General features: G+C 39.3%; 1 protein-coding gene across 1 annotated transcript in view; it reads left to right on the forward strand.

The window, feature by feature from the left end:
• Positions 1 to 15,188, forward strand: part of LOC306835797 (E3 ubiquitin-protein ligase NEURL1-like) — a 33,107-nt gene extending 17,919 nt beyond the window's left edge. The window contains exons 4-6 of the mRNA XM_079362540.1: positions 4,534 to 5,247; positions 10,486 to 10,659; positions 11,270 to 15,188. Of these exons, the coding sequence (XP_079218666.1) occupies positions 4,534 to 5,247; positions 10,486 to 10,659; positions 11,270 to 11,514 (1,133 nt within the window). The 3' untranslated portion in view covers positions 11,515 to 15,188. The remainder of the gene's footprint in view (positions 1 to 4,533; positions 5,248 to 10,485; positions 10,660 to 11,269) is intronic.

The following is a 15,188-nucleotide window of genomic DNA, read 5'->3' on the forward strand; positions in this document are numbered from 1 at the left end:
AAATCATTGTAGTGTACTGTAACACACAAAGACCTCTGTCATGCATTTCAAAATAAGGTGGAGCCACACAGTTTGTTTTGGCGTTGCATCCTCAACGGCTTTTTTTTTTTTTTTTGATACGTTAGCTGTCATTACAAGTGTTATTAGTGGAACAGGCTGCCAGTGTTTCAGTTATATTCTGCTCTGCCAATACCATGAGGTTTAATTTTAAAGGAACTGGTTTTTCTGGTTTGCATTAAAGAGAGTCTGTCTCTGAAGTTGTTGTTTAAATAGGTTGACCTGAATCAGGTGAAGGGATTTTCCTGAGGTTTTTGTTTGGGTGTGTTGCGTTCTAACTCAACAAAGCCTAAAAAAAAAATCCCCTCCATAAAACAGTTTTTAGGTTTTCCCCTATGCAATAACAAGCTGATGCCAAGAGGTCCCCCAGTGACCCTTCATAAGAGTGTCAGTCTGGTATTTTTTTCTAAATTTGAAAATAAAACTTCTCCCAAGATTGAATAGCTGGAGCACTCCAGGGAGCTCTAACCGTTTCAAGGAAAATGTCAACCATACACTTAATCCTGTCTTTCATGTCTGAAAAAGGGATGTTTGATTGCTAGACAAAGACTTCAGCAACTTGAATTTAAAGATTTCAAGTACTTAACCAGTGTCATGTTTTTGTAGCATCACCTAATCTTATTCACACTGACAAAGTGTTTTCGACTACACTGCAGTGTATTTTCTAAATGTACCATGTTTAATTACACAGCAGAGGACAGAACAAGACTGAACCTGTCTGTGTGAGTAATGTTTAAAAGGGTGAGCAGTCTGAAAAGAAAGAGTTGGCTCCGTATCAACTTTAATAACAAAGAATGTTTACAGCTCAAATACAAAGGATAAAAATCGTGTTTGCTCTTTTATGTGTGACGTTAGTATAATTTGGGTCAGGGTTTCCAACGTTTTTTTCAGACATACCCATAAAGCTGTTGTGAGCAGTATAACATTTATACCTAATGTAGTCATTTACATGAACTGGGTATCACAAATGATTACAATGTAAACAAGGAAAATATTTTTTAAACAACTAAACTGCAGATGCAGGAATTATATTAGTTCGATAAAGCCTACATTCAACTTAGAGTCGTAGAAGCTGCACATTTCAGCCGTTTAGCTAACTATCTCAATGAGTCAGCCATTTCTTCTAGATATTACTATTGGATGTTAGAACATACTTTGACCTTACTATTTTACTCACTTAACTTCAACTTTTGTTGGCTATTAGGCTACTTTTAGATCCCCTACCAACTAATCATTTTTGGCTACACATCTTAGTCATACTTGAGATGTGTATTCTACTGAGCCCAGACTGTAGCTGTTTCAACATACGTCTCCCAAACTACTTCAACCATTTAGATTGTAGCTACTCAAACTACCGTAAATTCCGGACTATAAGCCGCTACTTTTTTCTCACACTTCGAGCACTGCGGCTTCTACTCCGGTGCGGCTAATGCATGGATTTTTTATGGGGGACAATGAGCTTCTGCCGCAAAAACATTTGACTTCGTCACGTCGGATCTTAATATCAGTCATTTTGCGCTTCATGCACGCACCCTCATGATGGAAAACACACGGAGAAATACATATGATGCAGTTTTCAAGTTAAAGGCGATCGACCTGGCTGTCAAAGAAGCTAACAGAGCTGCTGCACGTTAAGATGACACTGACAGCGACAACAGAGACTGAGGAAGTGAGTAATGAAGTCATTCTGAGGCAGTGAATGGATGGACTTTTTCTTGTGAAATATATTACGGTCATCTTTTTCATCAGCCGTGTTACAGACACCGTCGGCTAGGCTTCGTATTGTAACGGTTCATGTTGTAAAGTCAGTAGTTGATAATGTGTTCATAATTCCGATTATGTGGAGAGTCAGTGAATGCACCAGCGAGAACGTGTTGAGTGGCTGTATGAGAGAACGCTGGGGGAGAGAGTTGGATTGTTACGACAAGTTATGGTTTTGTTCTCTGCTGTAAACGGCGTGGTCACGGCCGACAGTGATCGGGTTATTAAAAGTTATTATTTGAACGCTCTCGTCGTCCTTTAACGTCCGTACGGACGCTACAGTATTTGCGGATGTTACCGGTAGCCTACGTCTGTGTAAATAGCTCTTGTTATAGCGTGGACACCTGCGGCTTATAATCAAGTGCGGCTTATATATGTACAAATACATTTATTTACTTATTTTTAGCCGGTGCGGCTTATATCCAGGTGCGCTCAATAGTACGGAATTTACGGTATACCTATGAACCTTACTGCAAGCTCCCCTTCTCAACCATCCGTTCTTAGCGTTAGCCTTTCATTCTTAAAAACATTTATAAGAACAAGTAATTCATTTAGGTTCTTTGATTAATTTAAAAGTCATCAACTTTTCCGCCTGATTACTGATGGCCATTTAAACAGATGGTTATTCTGCATTCTGGCTATTTTCACAACAGTTTAATAACTATTTCAGTTTCTGTGCTTACTTGCTAATTGTTTATTAAGACTTAACAAAACAAATATACATTCGTTGATGTATGATTGGAATGTAATCCATGTAGCTGAGTCTACAATACAAAAAGTAGAAGGCTGTCTGACACACTGGTTAGGAATCACTGCTATAGAGTGGAGACGGGCTTCCTGTGACTATTTCAGCCCTGTCCCTGCTATGTGTGTTGTTACGAGAGCATGCTGTGACTGTCACTCTACACACATGGACACAGGCTATAAACATAGAGCTTTGTGTGTTTGAAGCTGTGTTTACTGGTTGCTTTTCTTATTTTTCTGGTATTTAATGTGTTATACTCTATCCCAGAATCCTTTGAGAACAATCCCAGTGAGAGGTCATACATATTTAAGTAGCAACAGTTTGTATCTCAGAATTATTTTGTCTTCTTTCATCTTTTTTTAAAGAGGAAAATATCCTGTAATGTTACCATTCTCCTCACAGATTGTTTTGACTGCTGAACCACTCTCAAAAAACAGAAACTGAGAATGCCTTAAACACAAGAATAGAAATGATCTCCTCTATCCTGAAGATGATAAGACGGCTAATAATAAGAGTCTCATACTTGGTTTTGGACACTCTTGACTGAGGAAGTAATTAAGTTCAAGCAGTTTATCAGTGGCTGGCCAGAGATGTGCTGTCTCTGCATGATAAAGGGAAGCTAGTGAGGTATGCCCTTTTCTCTCATGAGTCCACTCCTCCCTCGTATTTCATACTCTCCTCCTCTGTTGCAATCCCCCCTTTTCATCAGCTTCCTCAAGGGGAAGCCCACAGCAGATTGAGGCTAAGAGCCACACAACTCAGCCATCATGTCACTCATCCCCACTCTGCTCAAATGTCCAATCAGGCTAATTTTAGCCAGCGTTAAATTTGGCAGCGTGTCCCTGAGCATGCAGATCTGTTTGTACTGACCATGTGCATGGAAAGACACATGTGCATGGAAAGACACATGTGCTCTGTTTACTTTTTTCTCCAATGATGTTCCCATGTGGCTTCTTTTTTTAACAGTGAGCAGAATTTGCAAAAGTACTATTTGCAAAGGGACTGCACAAGGAGAGACATGTGATAGAACACCTTTCCTTTTCATTGATTGGAAAATCAGCTGTATCCAGTATCCTGCTCGTAGCTGAACATCTGAACAGTACAGAGGTAGAATACAGTACATTAAATCACTACGGCTGATACAGTGTGTTATGTAAACAAGCACCAAGCAAGGACTCTTGGCAGCTCATTTTGCACGAGCAACTTGTATACTATACATTCACTTTCAGTCCTTACAGTCTGAGAGAAACTGTTTTCATTAGAAAGTAGCATTTTAAGTCATCCATCCTCCGCATTGAATAGCTTATAATAATCTCTGCATTTTACACGCCAGGCTCTAGATTGTTGTTGCACTCTTAAGCATAAAGAATAAGAAGAAGGTAAATGTTGGTCATCAACACAGAACTCCACGCTAAAGACAGAGTGGGAGGCTCGAACACAGCTGAGCTTTACTGTTTTGCTGCAGCCTCATGTGCATCTCTTCAATGTTACATAAAGCTGTTATGTCTCTTTTGCTTTTACTGGCCTGCAGCTACAGTATGCCCCCACTTAAAGCTGTGATATGTTTCTAGACATGTACAGTGTGCATTGATGTATTTGTTCATATTGTTGGACGACAAGCCTCAGTACAGAGAGTGCATTAGATGACTTAGTTACAAAGCAACAGGAGCCAGAAGCTACCATTTGTTTACAGTGACGAGGACGTTGAACGAGGAGTGCACAGACATTGAATGTAAAGCAAACTAGTGTTGTACATGGGAATATGAACAAAATACTTTGTGGGTGTATAAACTAGGCTTGTCTGACTGTAATAGTGACAAAATGAAGTCTGAACAGAGTTATGATGTTATCTAAATAAAGATCAAGAGAAAGCAGCTAGTAGGACACTGTGGGTTGACTCGGAATGAAATTCTAGCTTCAAAACCACATTCAGGTGATTATATAACATTCCTTTGTTTTCTTTTCCACAGACAGCGAGATGGTCCCTCTGGACTGCATGCGCCCTCATTCTTTTACTGCCGCCCACCGGGCCTCCATTCAGAGAAACGCTGATGACCCACGTCTTTCCATCAGCCTGTGTGACCTCAGCCTGCAGCAGCAAGAGGCACCGGATGAAGATGATGAGGAAGAAGAACGGCTGCAACCCTTGAGCTCCTCCTCCTGCCATGTGCCCCAAAACTCTCAAAACTCACAGCAGTGTTCGTTGCTGCCCAGCCATTTAGACAACGATCTGCACTTCCACTCGGTGCATGGCGTACATGTTACGGCGCTGGATAAACACACAGTGGCGAGACTTGATCACCGTGGCGATGAGAGGACCCTGGTGTTCACCAGCCGTCCAATGCGCTGCTCAGAGACTGTGTTTGTGAAGGTGAAGGCAGGAGTCACACGGCCAGGGTGTCTTTCTTATGGCGTGACATCATGTGACCCGGCCATCCTGAGGCAGAGTGATCTCCCTTCTAATCCAGACTCCCTGGTTGACCGCAAGGAATTCTGGGCTGTGTGCAGGGTGGGGATGCCACTACACAATGGAGACATCTTGGGCTTTGTGGTGAACGCAGAAGGGGAGGTCATGATGAGCCACAACGGTATCAGTGCAGGGATGCAGCTGTGTGTCGATAACTCGAGGCCTCTCTGGATGTTCTACGGTCTGCACGGCACCATCACACAACTCAGGATCTTAGGTCTGTTCAATCTCCTGTCCCTGCTTTCTTTCTGATTTCGTACGAAACTGCTAAAATAAAATATCTTTATGATCTTTAATCAGGTTAAAATTACAAATACTGCTGTAAACTGTGTAAATATTGAAGCAAAGGAGGAACATTTTAGCCATAAAGGATTCAATCCTTGTTCTTATTCTCTTATCAAAAAGACAGAATTATAACAAAATTGAAAACTCATATCCAGGCAGGGGTATGTCCAGATTTTTTTTGGACTGGGGTGGCCCAATTGGAGCACTGACTTGTTCAGGGGTGGCCTCAAGTTGTGTGCACACATGAAGAAAGAGAATTTATTTACCCCTTCTGTCTGCACTAATCACATCTACTTTTAAGTTATATAGGATTAAGGCAACATATACATCTTCTAAGCTTAATTCTGACTCAAAACAACATGTATTTTCAAAGTAAGAATTTAAAGTATGAGGTCACTTGGAACCATTGCTGTATTTTTACATTAGGTATAGTAATTACATTAGTGATTAAGCCCTTTATAAATGTTTAACAAAATCACGTATTAGTATTTCTATGTGCAAAAGTTTGAATATATTGTGGTTGAAGAAATTGGAACATGTTCCCGAATCTTAACAGGATGTACTCTGGAACTTTCCATTCAGAAGTTAATGCAGTCTGTGATCCTTGAAAGACCTTTGGAGGCTGAATTCCCACTCAGCCGAGTCATGAAATACTTTCTGTCTGGGCTTCTCTGACTTCTTATCAACTCATATATCGCTTGGGAATTTACATCCTGCCTCCACAGTTTGCATATGAATGTTAACTTTGTATCTTCAGTTGAACAGAATTCCTTTCAGCCCCATCTGATTCTCATAGATTTCACATAATGATACCGCAGCATTACCTGAAGGCACCCAGAAGTTAATCACGTATGGTGTTGAGATTCAGACTCCCAGTCTGACTCAGAATGAACGGAATAACAATATTTAATGACAATCAGGTTAAGGAGCTGGGTAAAATTGTGATTTGATGCCAACTGATTGTAAGCATTTCTGTAATTGTCCTCTCCAAAAGATTGTCTGGATGGAATTTTACAGAGAAAGTGAAACCAAACATGTCAACTTGCATGCAAATGCTGCGGCGATGATCACAGTTTAAAAAAATGCTTTTGTTGTTGTGTCGAGAGATGCAGTGAACTAGTTGTAGCTCTACTTTACTAATAACTTTTGTTGTCTCCTAATGTTTTGTGTTGTAGTAAAGCTCTCGTCATTGTTTTCGGAACATACAGTATTCATTGTGCAGTCAGTAAATATGTTGTAGCAGTTCCACCTTGCTCTAAACATTAAGACACCGCTGCACGGGAAAATATTGCTAAGAGTTTATTTTCCAGAGCATTTGACCGCAGACATCTCTCGCTTCGACATAAATATGCTTTCCAACGTTTTTATGCAGTTCTTAGTTTGAAATATTTAGCATTACTCACTCAGTTTTAAGAGCTCTACACTTAAAGGCTTTAAAAGGTCAATATTTTATAAGATGGAGATGTAGTTTCGCTCGGATAATATATTATGATGCTACAGTAAAGTATTGCAGAGAGCTGCCAGCACTGAGTGAATGTAAATGTGTATTATTAGTCTTGCAATACAGAATTTCATCTTGAAATACAAACATATTTCACAACAGAGTTGTCTTCTGGCTAGATTGATAATGGTTGTGTTGTTTCCCAAGATTCATACGTGTTTTTTAAAATTGTGAGGTTTGTAGGAATTTGTTGATTCTTGTTGTCTTTCCGAATTCATTTATGGATAATGATTTCTCTCTTTCCTCTCTTTCATGTTTTCAGTCAGACTAAGGCTGAGGAGGTTATTTCTGTCTTGCGTGGGCTCCAAGCAGCTAACATTATGTATCAGGAGGGGGGCTCTGATAGCTCCTTATGATTCCCTCCATATGCATTATTAAAATGTAATTGCATGGAGGTTAGAAATGCTGGTTTTCCACCCACAGCCTGTTCCCCTAACACTGGTTCTCCAAACGTTTTTGCTTCATCTTTTCCTCTTTTCCCCTTGTGTTTTCTTACTTTGCTGATTCTTTGGGGTATGAACGTTCTCTGAGTCATTAACCACTCCAGCTTTGGGGAGTGCATTTGTGCCGTCCCTGCTCACCCACTCGCTGCAGCCACACGCCACAAGTTGCCATGGAAACATCTAGCCAGTGAAGCGAGTGACAGTTTGTCATGGCTGGGTGTTGTCGAGCCTGTGAAGTGGAACAGATGGGAGTCTGTTGCACTCACATGGTCATTTTGTCCGTGTTTTCTCAGAAACAAGGATTTAATCATTTCATTTGAAATATTTAGAATCAATAGCAGTCACAGACACAATAGTGATGAATTTCCTCAAGGTGTCCTGCAGTGTGCCCAGCTGTAATCTTAAAGTTAAATCCATATTCCTGGATGTATAGTAAAGCCGTCTCTCTTGTTGTCAAAGCAACACAGACTTTTGGCATGACACTTTGGCTCCCTTTATATATTTGAACATTTATTGACTCTTCCTGTGGGTTTTTTGCTGAGCCCAACTGATATGAAGTTTTTCTTCAGAAGGATACAGATTGCCTACCTTAGAGGGGAAAATCGCAGTTTACAAATATTGTGACTGATACGGTGAATTTTTGGACTGAAATATGAATAGACTTTCTCTTTGTGGCTTGTGCACCCATATGACTTTGTTAAGGTCCTCAGATAGCTGTGGCTCAGTTGGTAGAGTCGTTGTCTCACATCTGGAAGATCGAGGGTTTGAATGCCAGCTACTGCAGCAACATGTCCGATGTGTCCTTGGTCAAGGAACTTAACCCCAAGTTGCTCCCACTGCTTCGTATGAATGGGATTTGTTCATTCTGATCATCTCCCTACATAGCAACCTCTGCCATCTGTGAGTTTATGTGAAGGTGTGAAAGCGCCTACATATAAATGTGCTGTAAAAGCGCTCTGAGTTGTCAGAAGACTAGAAAAGGACTATGCCAACTTAAGTCCATTACTCTTTCAAACAATATTATTAAAGACAATATTATATTGTTAAACATTTCCAACATATTACAGTGTGACGCAAGATCTGTACTAAACTGTGGTGTTTGCTGTATGCGATGCAGACAGTGATGTGGGTATTATAACCTACAGTATATGGAGATGGATTGCTCCTGATATATTGATCCTGCTTTAGCTTTTTTTCCTAGTGTTCAGAGCACCGTTTTAAGACTTATAAGATTCAAGATTATTTTTTGTTGTTTTACAAAGTGAGACAGTAAGGCAGTTCTGAAAAAGATTTAAACCCCAATACAGGCACAATTAGCATGTGGCATTGAAGTCAGCAGCTAAAGAGCAAGATATTTCCCTCAAGACTTTGCAGAGACAATGAAAGAGATTTAAAAAAGAGTTAACATTCATCTTAAAACGATTCCAAGTAAATGGTGATGTTGCTTCACATCTGTTGGAGGTGAAAATAAGCAGTTTACAAGGAAAAGAAATTAGCATTTTCATGTGAAAAGTTCCATCAGTTATGCGTTTGCAGGCTCATCCACTCTCGAGACAAGAATATTCAGCTATTGTGGCATATAAAGTCGAACTTCTTTCAGACCCTAAAACAGAAAAAGAAAGTTGACATGGTGAGGCATGGATCTCTGTAGTTGATAAACAAGTGCTGAAAGCCACCATACACATGCTCAACCACAAATAAACCTCCTGCCCTGCCTGCATATCTCAAGACATTCAAATATTCATTCCTGGTGGCACAGCCAGCAGTAAATTCATAATAGAAGTGAAGATGAAAGGTCCCCTTGATGAAAGGGTACATGAATAGACATGAAGGTTATCCATTCTTTCTTATTAGAGTTGACCAAGACATTTGCTAACAGCCGAGCTGTCACATAGCTCACGTTAAGTAGGCAATGGAAGGTTGAGTAAATGCTACTATATGCATTCATGTCTCTGTATCCTCTCTAAAATATGATAATACAATGAATAAATGAATCTATGACTCTCAAAAATGCATGTCTCAGCAAAGTGGGGCAAACAAATTGATCCCAGTGCCAACCTTAAAAGCAAACTAATTATGGCAAAGTTTTTTTGTGTGCGTTAGCACAGGCCCTGTGGTCTTGTACACTTTCTACCTATCGTCCACTTTTTTTTTGTAGCAAACAAGTTGTTGCATGACTAAAAAGCTATTATGTTAAATGTAGTCTGAAACTGAGACTGCAGTGGTTGTAATGGTCAATGGAAAAGGCATCAGAGTTCAGGGAAATGGGTCAGAGCACATGGTTTGAGTTTGGAAACAAACTGTGTATGTTTTGTTGTGAGCGGACCACAGAAATGTGTCAGTTTAGACACTTTTACTGTTATTTTGCACCATCTGCTGTAGGAAAATGAGGATCATCAAATTTTGGGATGGGATCTACCCGTAGTACAGTAATGACACATGGGATTGTTGGTTGGATCAAGTAAGCTTACAGTCTGATGATGTAGTGTATTTTTGCCATGGTCACTTGAAGGACAATGTGTACAACAATGTCACAAGCCTGCCAGGCAGACAAGAACAGGATTTGTCAGTGGAATCGGGGTCAGTATTCTAAATGAGCTGCCAAAATGAAAACCAATGCCAGCGCCAATGGTTATGGGGTGTGGATGGGGACGGATCACACAAGACTGACAACAGATAGTCTGTGGAAGCATTTTGTACCCTTCCCAGAGGGATTTTGGGCTCAGAAGGAAGGACAGGCAAGGGGTTTGGCATTTCTGATGAGACTCCGCCAACTCACACTCACCCACACACAGACACTGTGGACGGAAAAGTGAAGAGATTTAATGTGATGAAAAGATAGTGACAGACTGAGACAGATGCAAAAAGACATTCTCTCATTAGCAACTCTGGCTGACTTCTCAAAGATGCATAGTGTGAAAGATGGAAATACTGGCGTGTGACTAAGTGACCAATGCTTTTCATTTGACTTTTTTGCAACACAAGCCTTAAATATTCGGTGTTCAAAACTCTACTAATTGTTCCAGGTAAATAACAATGAGAGGATTTTCTGTTAATCAAAGCTAACAGAATGCCATCGGTCAGTGTTTTCTAACCAGTATGGAATTATTGGTGTACTCGAGGTGTACTTGACAAGGCATTGGTTTTGGAAGGAACATTTGTTTGAGCACACTTTCATCCATAATCCATGTGTAGCTAATCTTTGGTTTGTTTTCTGCGCCTTCAGGCTCATCTTCACACCCAGACCTTCGAGGCCCTTCAGTTCCCAGCTCCCCATCCTGTACACCCAACACCCCTGCAATGTTTTGCAGCGGCAGCTCCGAGGTCAACCTGAACATGAACATCAACCTCAATTCAAGCCAAAATGCCAACTACAACGCAGTCTTTTCTTCTTCTACAGGTTGGTCCAAGCTTTCTTCCCATGGGTTACCCCAAGATATTGTTTTTCTTTTCAGGGAATTATGGAGTGTAATTACTCTCTCAATCAATTAGATTGTTCTCCGATATAACAACATTCTAGAGGAGTTTCAGTTTTCCTTTGTAATGACAGTTCATTGTCTCCATTGAATAACTGATGTGTGTCATGTATTTCCCTTCCAGATTTCATGATTTCTTTTGTCTCTGTTGTTCAATTTTGTTTGTGTAAGAACTTCATTAAAGTGCAGACATAAACCAGCCAGAAGCACACAAACTCTGACCCAACACACAGCAAGTCGTCAACTCACAATACGCGTGTTTGCACATGAAGTAAATATTTACCTTGGTGATGTGAAGCAGTGATTTCTGACATCACTACAGTCTAAAGCTGCAGGCAAAACTCTTGGCAGAAGGAGAGAGAACACAAATATTCAAATATTCCTACAAACATTTTTTTCCTAAACCATCATAAGCAGAGAAAAACAGTAGACAGGGTATTCACAGTTGTCTGAACTACAACATTTTTGGCAAATTTGGAGATTATTTCTTTCACACTTACTGATCTCTAATGGGTTCTACTATCCCCCTAATAGGTACAACCTCAAGCTCTCCATTCTCCAGCCAGCCAGATTCCCCAACCTTTCAATCCAGCTCAGGCACTTGGAGTGACGAATGCACCATTTGCTATGAGAATGTGGTGGACACCGTCCTCTATGCCTGTGGACACATGTGTCTCTGCTATGCCTGTGGCCTAAAGCTAAAGAAGATGGCCAATGCGTGCTGTCCCATCTGCAGGAGGACAATCAAAGACATCATCAAAACCTATCGGAGCACATAGGACTGCGCAAGAAAAAACTGTCAGGTTCAGCTTAAGAGGTTGTCAAAGCCATTTAGAACTTTCAAAGAAAGACACAGCACAAGTGAAAGCCCCACTTGTGATCTGGCTCAGGTATGCTACAGCAGGATTTTAACTCCATCATTAAAATATTTTATGTAAGTAATATCTAATCTCATCTTTGAGAAGCTCACAGTAGTTCCTAGTGACCGAAGCAAAGAGATTCATCAGTCCATGGAGACAACAGTGTGAGTCTTGGAAACAAAATATACATGCTACTTTAATTAATTTCAGAAAGGACCAAAAACCCTTTGACCTATACTAATGTTGTATCGTCCAGGGACTCTGATCTTTGTGTCTGTGGAATAGAGAGTAATCCGAAGAGACATTTGACCTATTTCTTTCAGAACAAGGGATGCTAGCGCATACACACAAATGCTGGAAAATGATGAATAAACTTATGAAACAAAATCGGTATCTTTATGTGCTTAGAAGTGCCAAGTGGGGTAAACCACGTACAGTATACTTCTTGGCCAACGGTTGACGCATATGCTTTGCCGGGTAAAGTTCACCATAGTTGATCTCTGTATATTTTCTTTCTTGTTAATGGTTTTACTGGTTCCTTCACTCGCATGGATTGGAAAACAACACAAGCGATTAGTCTCCAATGTTGTTATGTTTAGCAATTGTCCAGATATGAAAAAGAAAGATAGAAATAATATATTTGGTTTAAAAGGCTGCTTCTCTACAGCTTGCCAGATATTACTGGGTTTACACTGTCGTTAAAAGTAGGAATCAATCATATCAGCTTCTAATTCAGAGAGAAAGGTAAGACACTTGTCAGAGTTTTTTTAGATGGCAGTCAGGAATGAGGAAAATTAAAAACTTTTGTGCAGAAACTTTAATACATGTACTTCTCATTGAAGCCATATTTAAGTTCAGAGAGAACTCTCCCACTATAAAATACAAAATAATGACTAAACCTAATGGCAAATTAAATCCTTAAAGGATGTGTAATAAATGAAGTGTTTTGTTTTGTTTGTTCTGTTAACTTCAGACTCCGCAAGATTGTGCTATGGATGAGTGTTGTCACCATAGAAGGTCACACTCGCAGCTGAATGAGCATTTGTATCAGGGATGATGGAGGAGGTCGTAGAGAGGATGTTGTCTGTTTGGGATGGAGACAGTGGAGGAAGGGCCACTTTTGCTATGCGTCTGCTCATCGCTTTAGACAAAGACGGTGTATGCTCACTCTTTGCTCTGCAGATAAATGAGAAGATTGTGTTTAAGCCTGTAAAATGGGGGACTTTCATGGTTTGTGTATGTCCCTATTCTTGGCAGTTGCCCCAGCCCATTTCTGGCTGCTGTAACTGGAAAAAAATCTTTCAAATTAACATTGATGGGCAGAGGATTATTTTTAAAATGCTGAAAAGAAAAAAAAAAAAAATCACATACGGTGTAAATTCAAACTTGTTCTAATTGCAAGAAACCTTCATTATGATACAGATTGCTTTTGTACCTTCAGGTTTTACATGTCTCTTTCATAAGTACTTTAAATTAGAAAATCTCCTTTAGTTATGATGTGTATCAGTTCACCGTGGAAAATTAACGCGTGTGCTGTCAGTGACAAACATGTAGCTTGCTATTGTGGGACATTGTGAAAATGACTTTGCATATCAGTTTCTGAGTTGCTGCTCTCCGTCAGTAAAAGCATACACCAAGGACATTTTCAGCTCTCATTCATTATGTACTGCTTTTGAATCATTAAGAAGCTATTTTCAGGTGTTATTTTGGACTTGCTGAACATTACTCAATCTGTGAAGTAGTAAGTGCTGATTTGTCGCTTTTAAAAGGTGTTGAAGCTTTTCATCTCGCCACTTTCAAGGAAAAATTAGCAGCTCTGTTGTACAAGTTTGAGTATGTTTTCTTGTGTGCCTTTTAAAGAGAAATCTGGACAAACGCCGGTGTGTGAAAGACTCCTCACTGTACAAACAAGGAGGAACTCTGAGGTTTATATTCATCTAAAAACTCACTGTGGTTAAGATGTGCAGGTGTAACCACACAACTTACCAATGCTAAGCTGTCATGTCTGACTAATAAACCAACCTTTTTTTATTGTGCTTAATATCAGTGTGTGAATTGATTCACTGCTGAGATGAAATGTTGAAGTACTGCCTTTCCCTCTTGTCACTCAGTTTTTAATACTGGAACATTTTGCTCAGCCCTTAAAGTTTTTTTCTTCCTTCGACCAAATATGACTTAGCATATGAAATTGTAAAGGATTTTTGATAGACAAATGGTATTGATGAGTGTAATATTACCTGTACATTAGGTTTATTTATTTTGTCAATGTTACTATTAAAAAAGTATCACTGTTTTTTTTCTATGTATGACAACAGTGTCCATAAAGTGAGACTATTGTTTATTTCATTGTTGTGTAATTAAATGAAAATAATCCCATGTTCTGCTGAGAATCTGTCTGCTCATTTTCAGCAAAAGTAATTGTTTAACATTTTGGAAAATATGCTTCATTACTTGCTAATGAGGAGAGAATGTAACTTGCGATTGGTATGTTGCTTACAATCAAATGTAACAATATTTATTTTTGAAAATAAATATTTCCACACATGACTTAAATCAGCTTTTAGTGGGGTATTTTCACATTGCAATATTAGCATACTTTTTTTATTAGAGCATTTTCTTTAATGTTATTTTAACAATCCATCAATAACACTTTGATAATAGTGTGACAATGTCAAAGATATAAGTCATTAGAGATCACATGAGTCGGCTATCTCAACAAGAAGGAAAAAATGGTCATAGCTAGCAACAAGCTTATATAGTTGAGCACCGATTAGCTAAAGAGCATGATTTACCACAGGAGAAAACACAGAGCTTTAAAAAGATATATAATTATATTCACCAGGTAATGGACAAGATACAATAGTAGAACCAAAGGTAGCTGTTTGCTTACAAGTTAGCAATACCAACTCAAAAACGCTTAGTCATTCAGGGGAAAAGTATTGTTAAGAGTTTTATGTTTTCTATTAATTTCCTTCTCAAAGGCTTATCTTTGTAACGCTCAGCCGCTGACTAATGTGAATAGGACAATTAAACAGCACAAAAGAAACTAGCCCTCTGAAGCTCTCAGTTACTTCTTGGACTCCCTGTTTATTAACGAGCAACAAGTCCCAGTCAAATCGTTTTACACCAAATCTGGAAATGTTCTTTAAATGTGTGTTTGAAAGTGAGATATTCAGCCGTAATCACACTTTTGAAACAAAGTTTGCTAGTTGCATCCTGTTTGAAAATTTTTATGCCAGCCGAATAATTTGCTGGACAAATCAATTGACTGGAGGAATAAGAAAGTGGTGTCCTTTAATCTCCTCCCAAAAGCAAATATTTGTATATTCCCCAGGGTGACAAACTTTGATGCCATTGTCCTATTGGCACACCAATTTGTATTTAAAATTATGATTGTCCTGTGCATATTGAAATTATTTCTTACATGTATGTGAAGCAACCCGTTTGTTCAAAATGTTGTGAAGTCTTAATCAATAGCTATGTGCCTTTTGTTGCTTTTGTTTTTTCCATTTACAGTAAATTGTTGTTTTACATCCATATAACTCTACAGAAGACGTGTTTCCCCTATTTTGGTAATTTTGTTTTTACTAATA

The sequence above is a fragment of the Symphodus melops genome, assembly GCF_947650265.1.
Source record: "Symphodus melops genome assembly, chromosome: 15".
Lineage (NCBI taxonomy): Eukaryota > Metazoa > Chordata > Actinopteri > Labriformes > Labridae > Symphodus > Symphodus melops.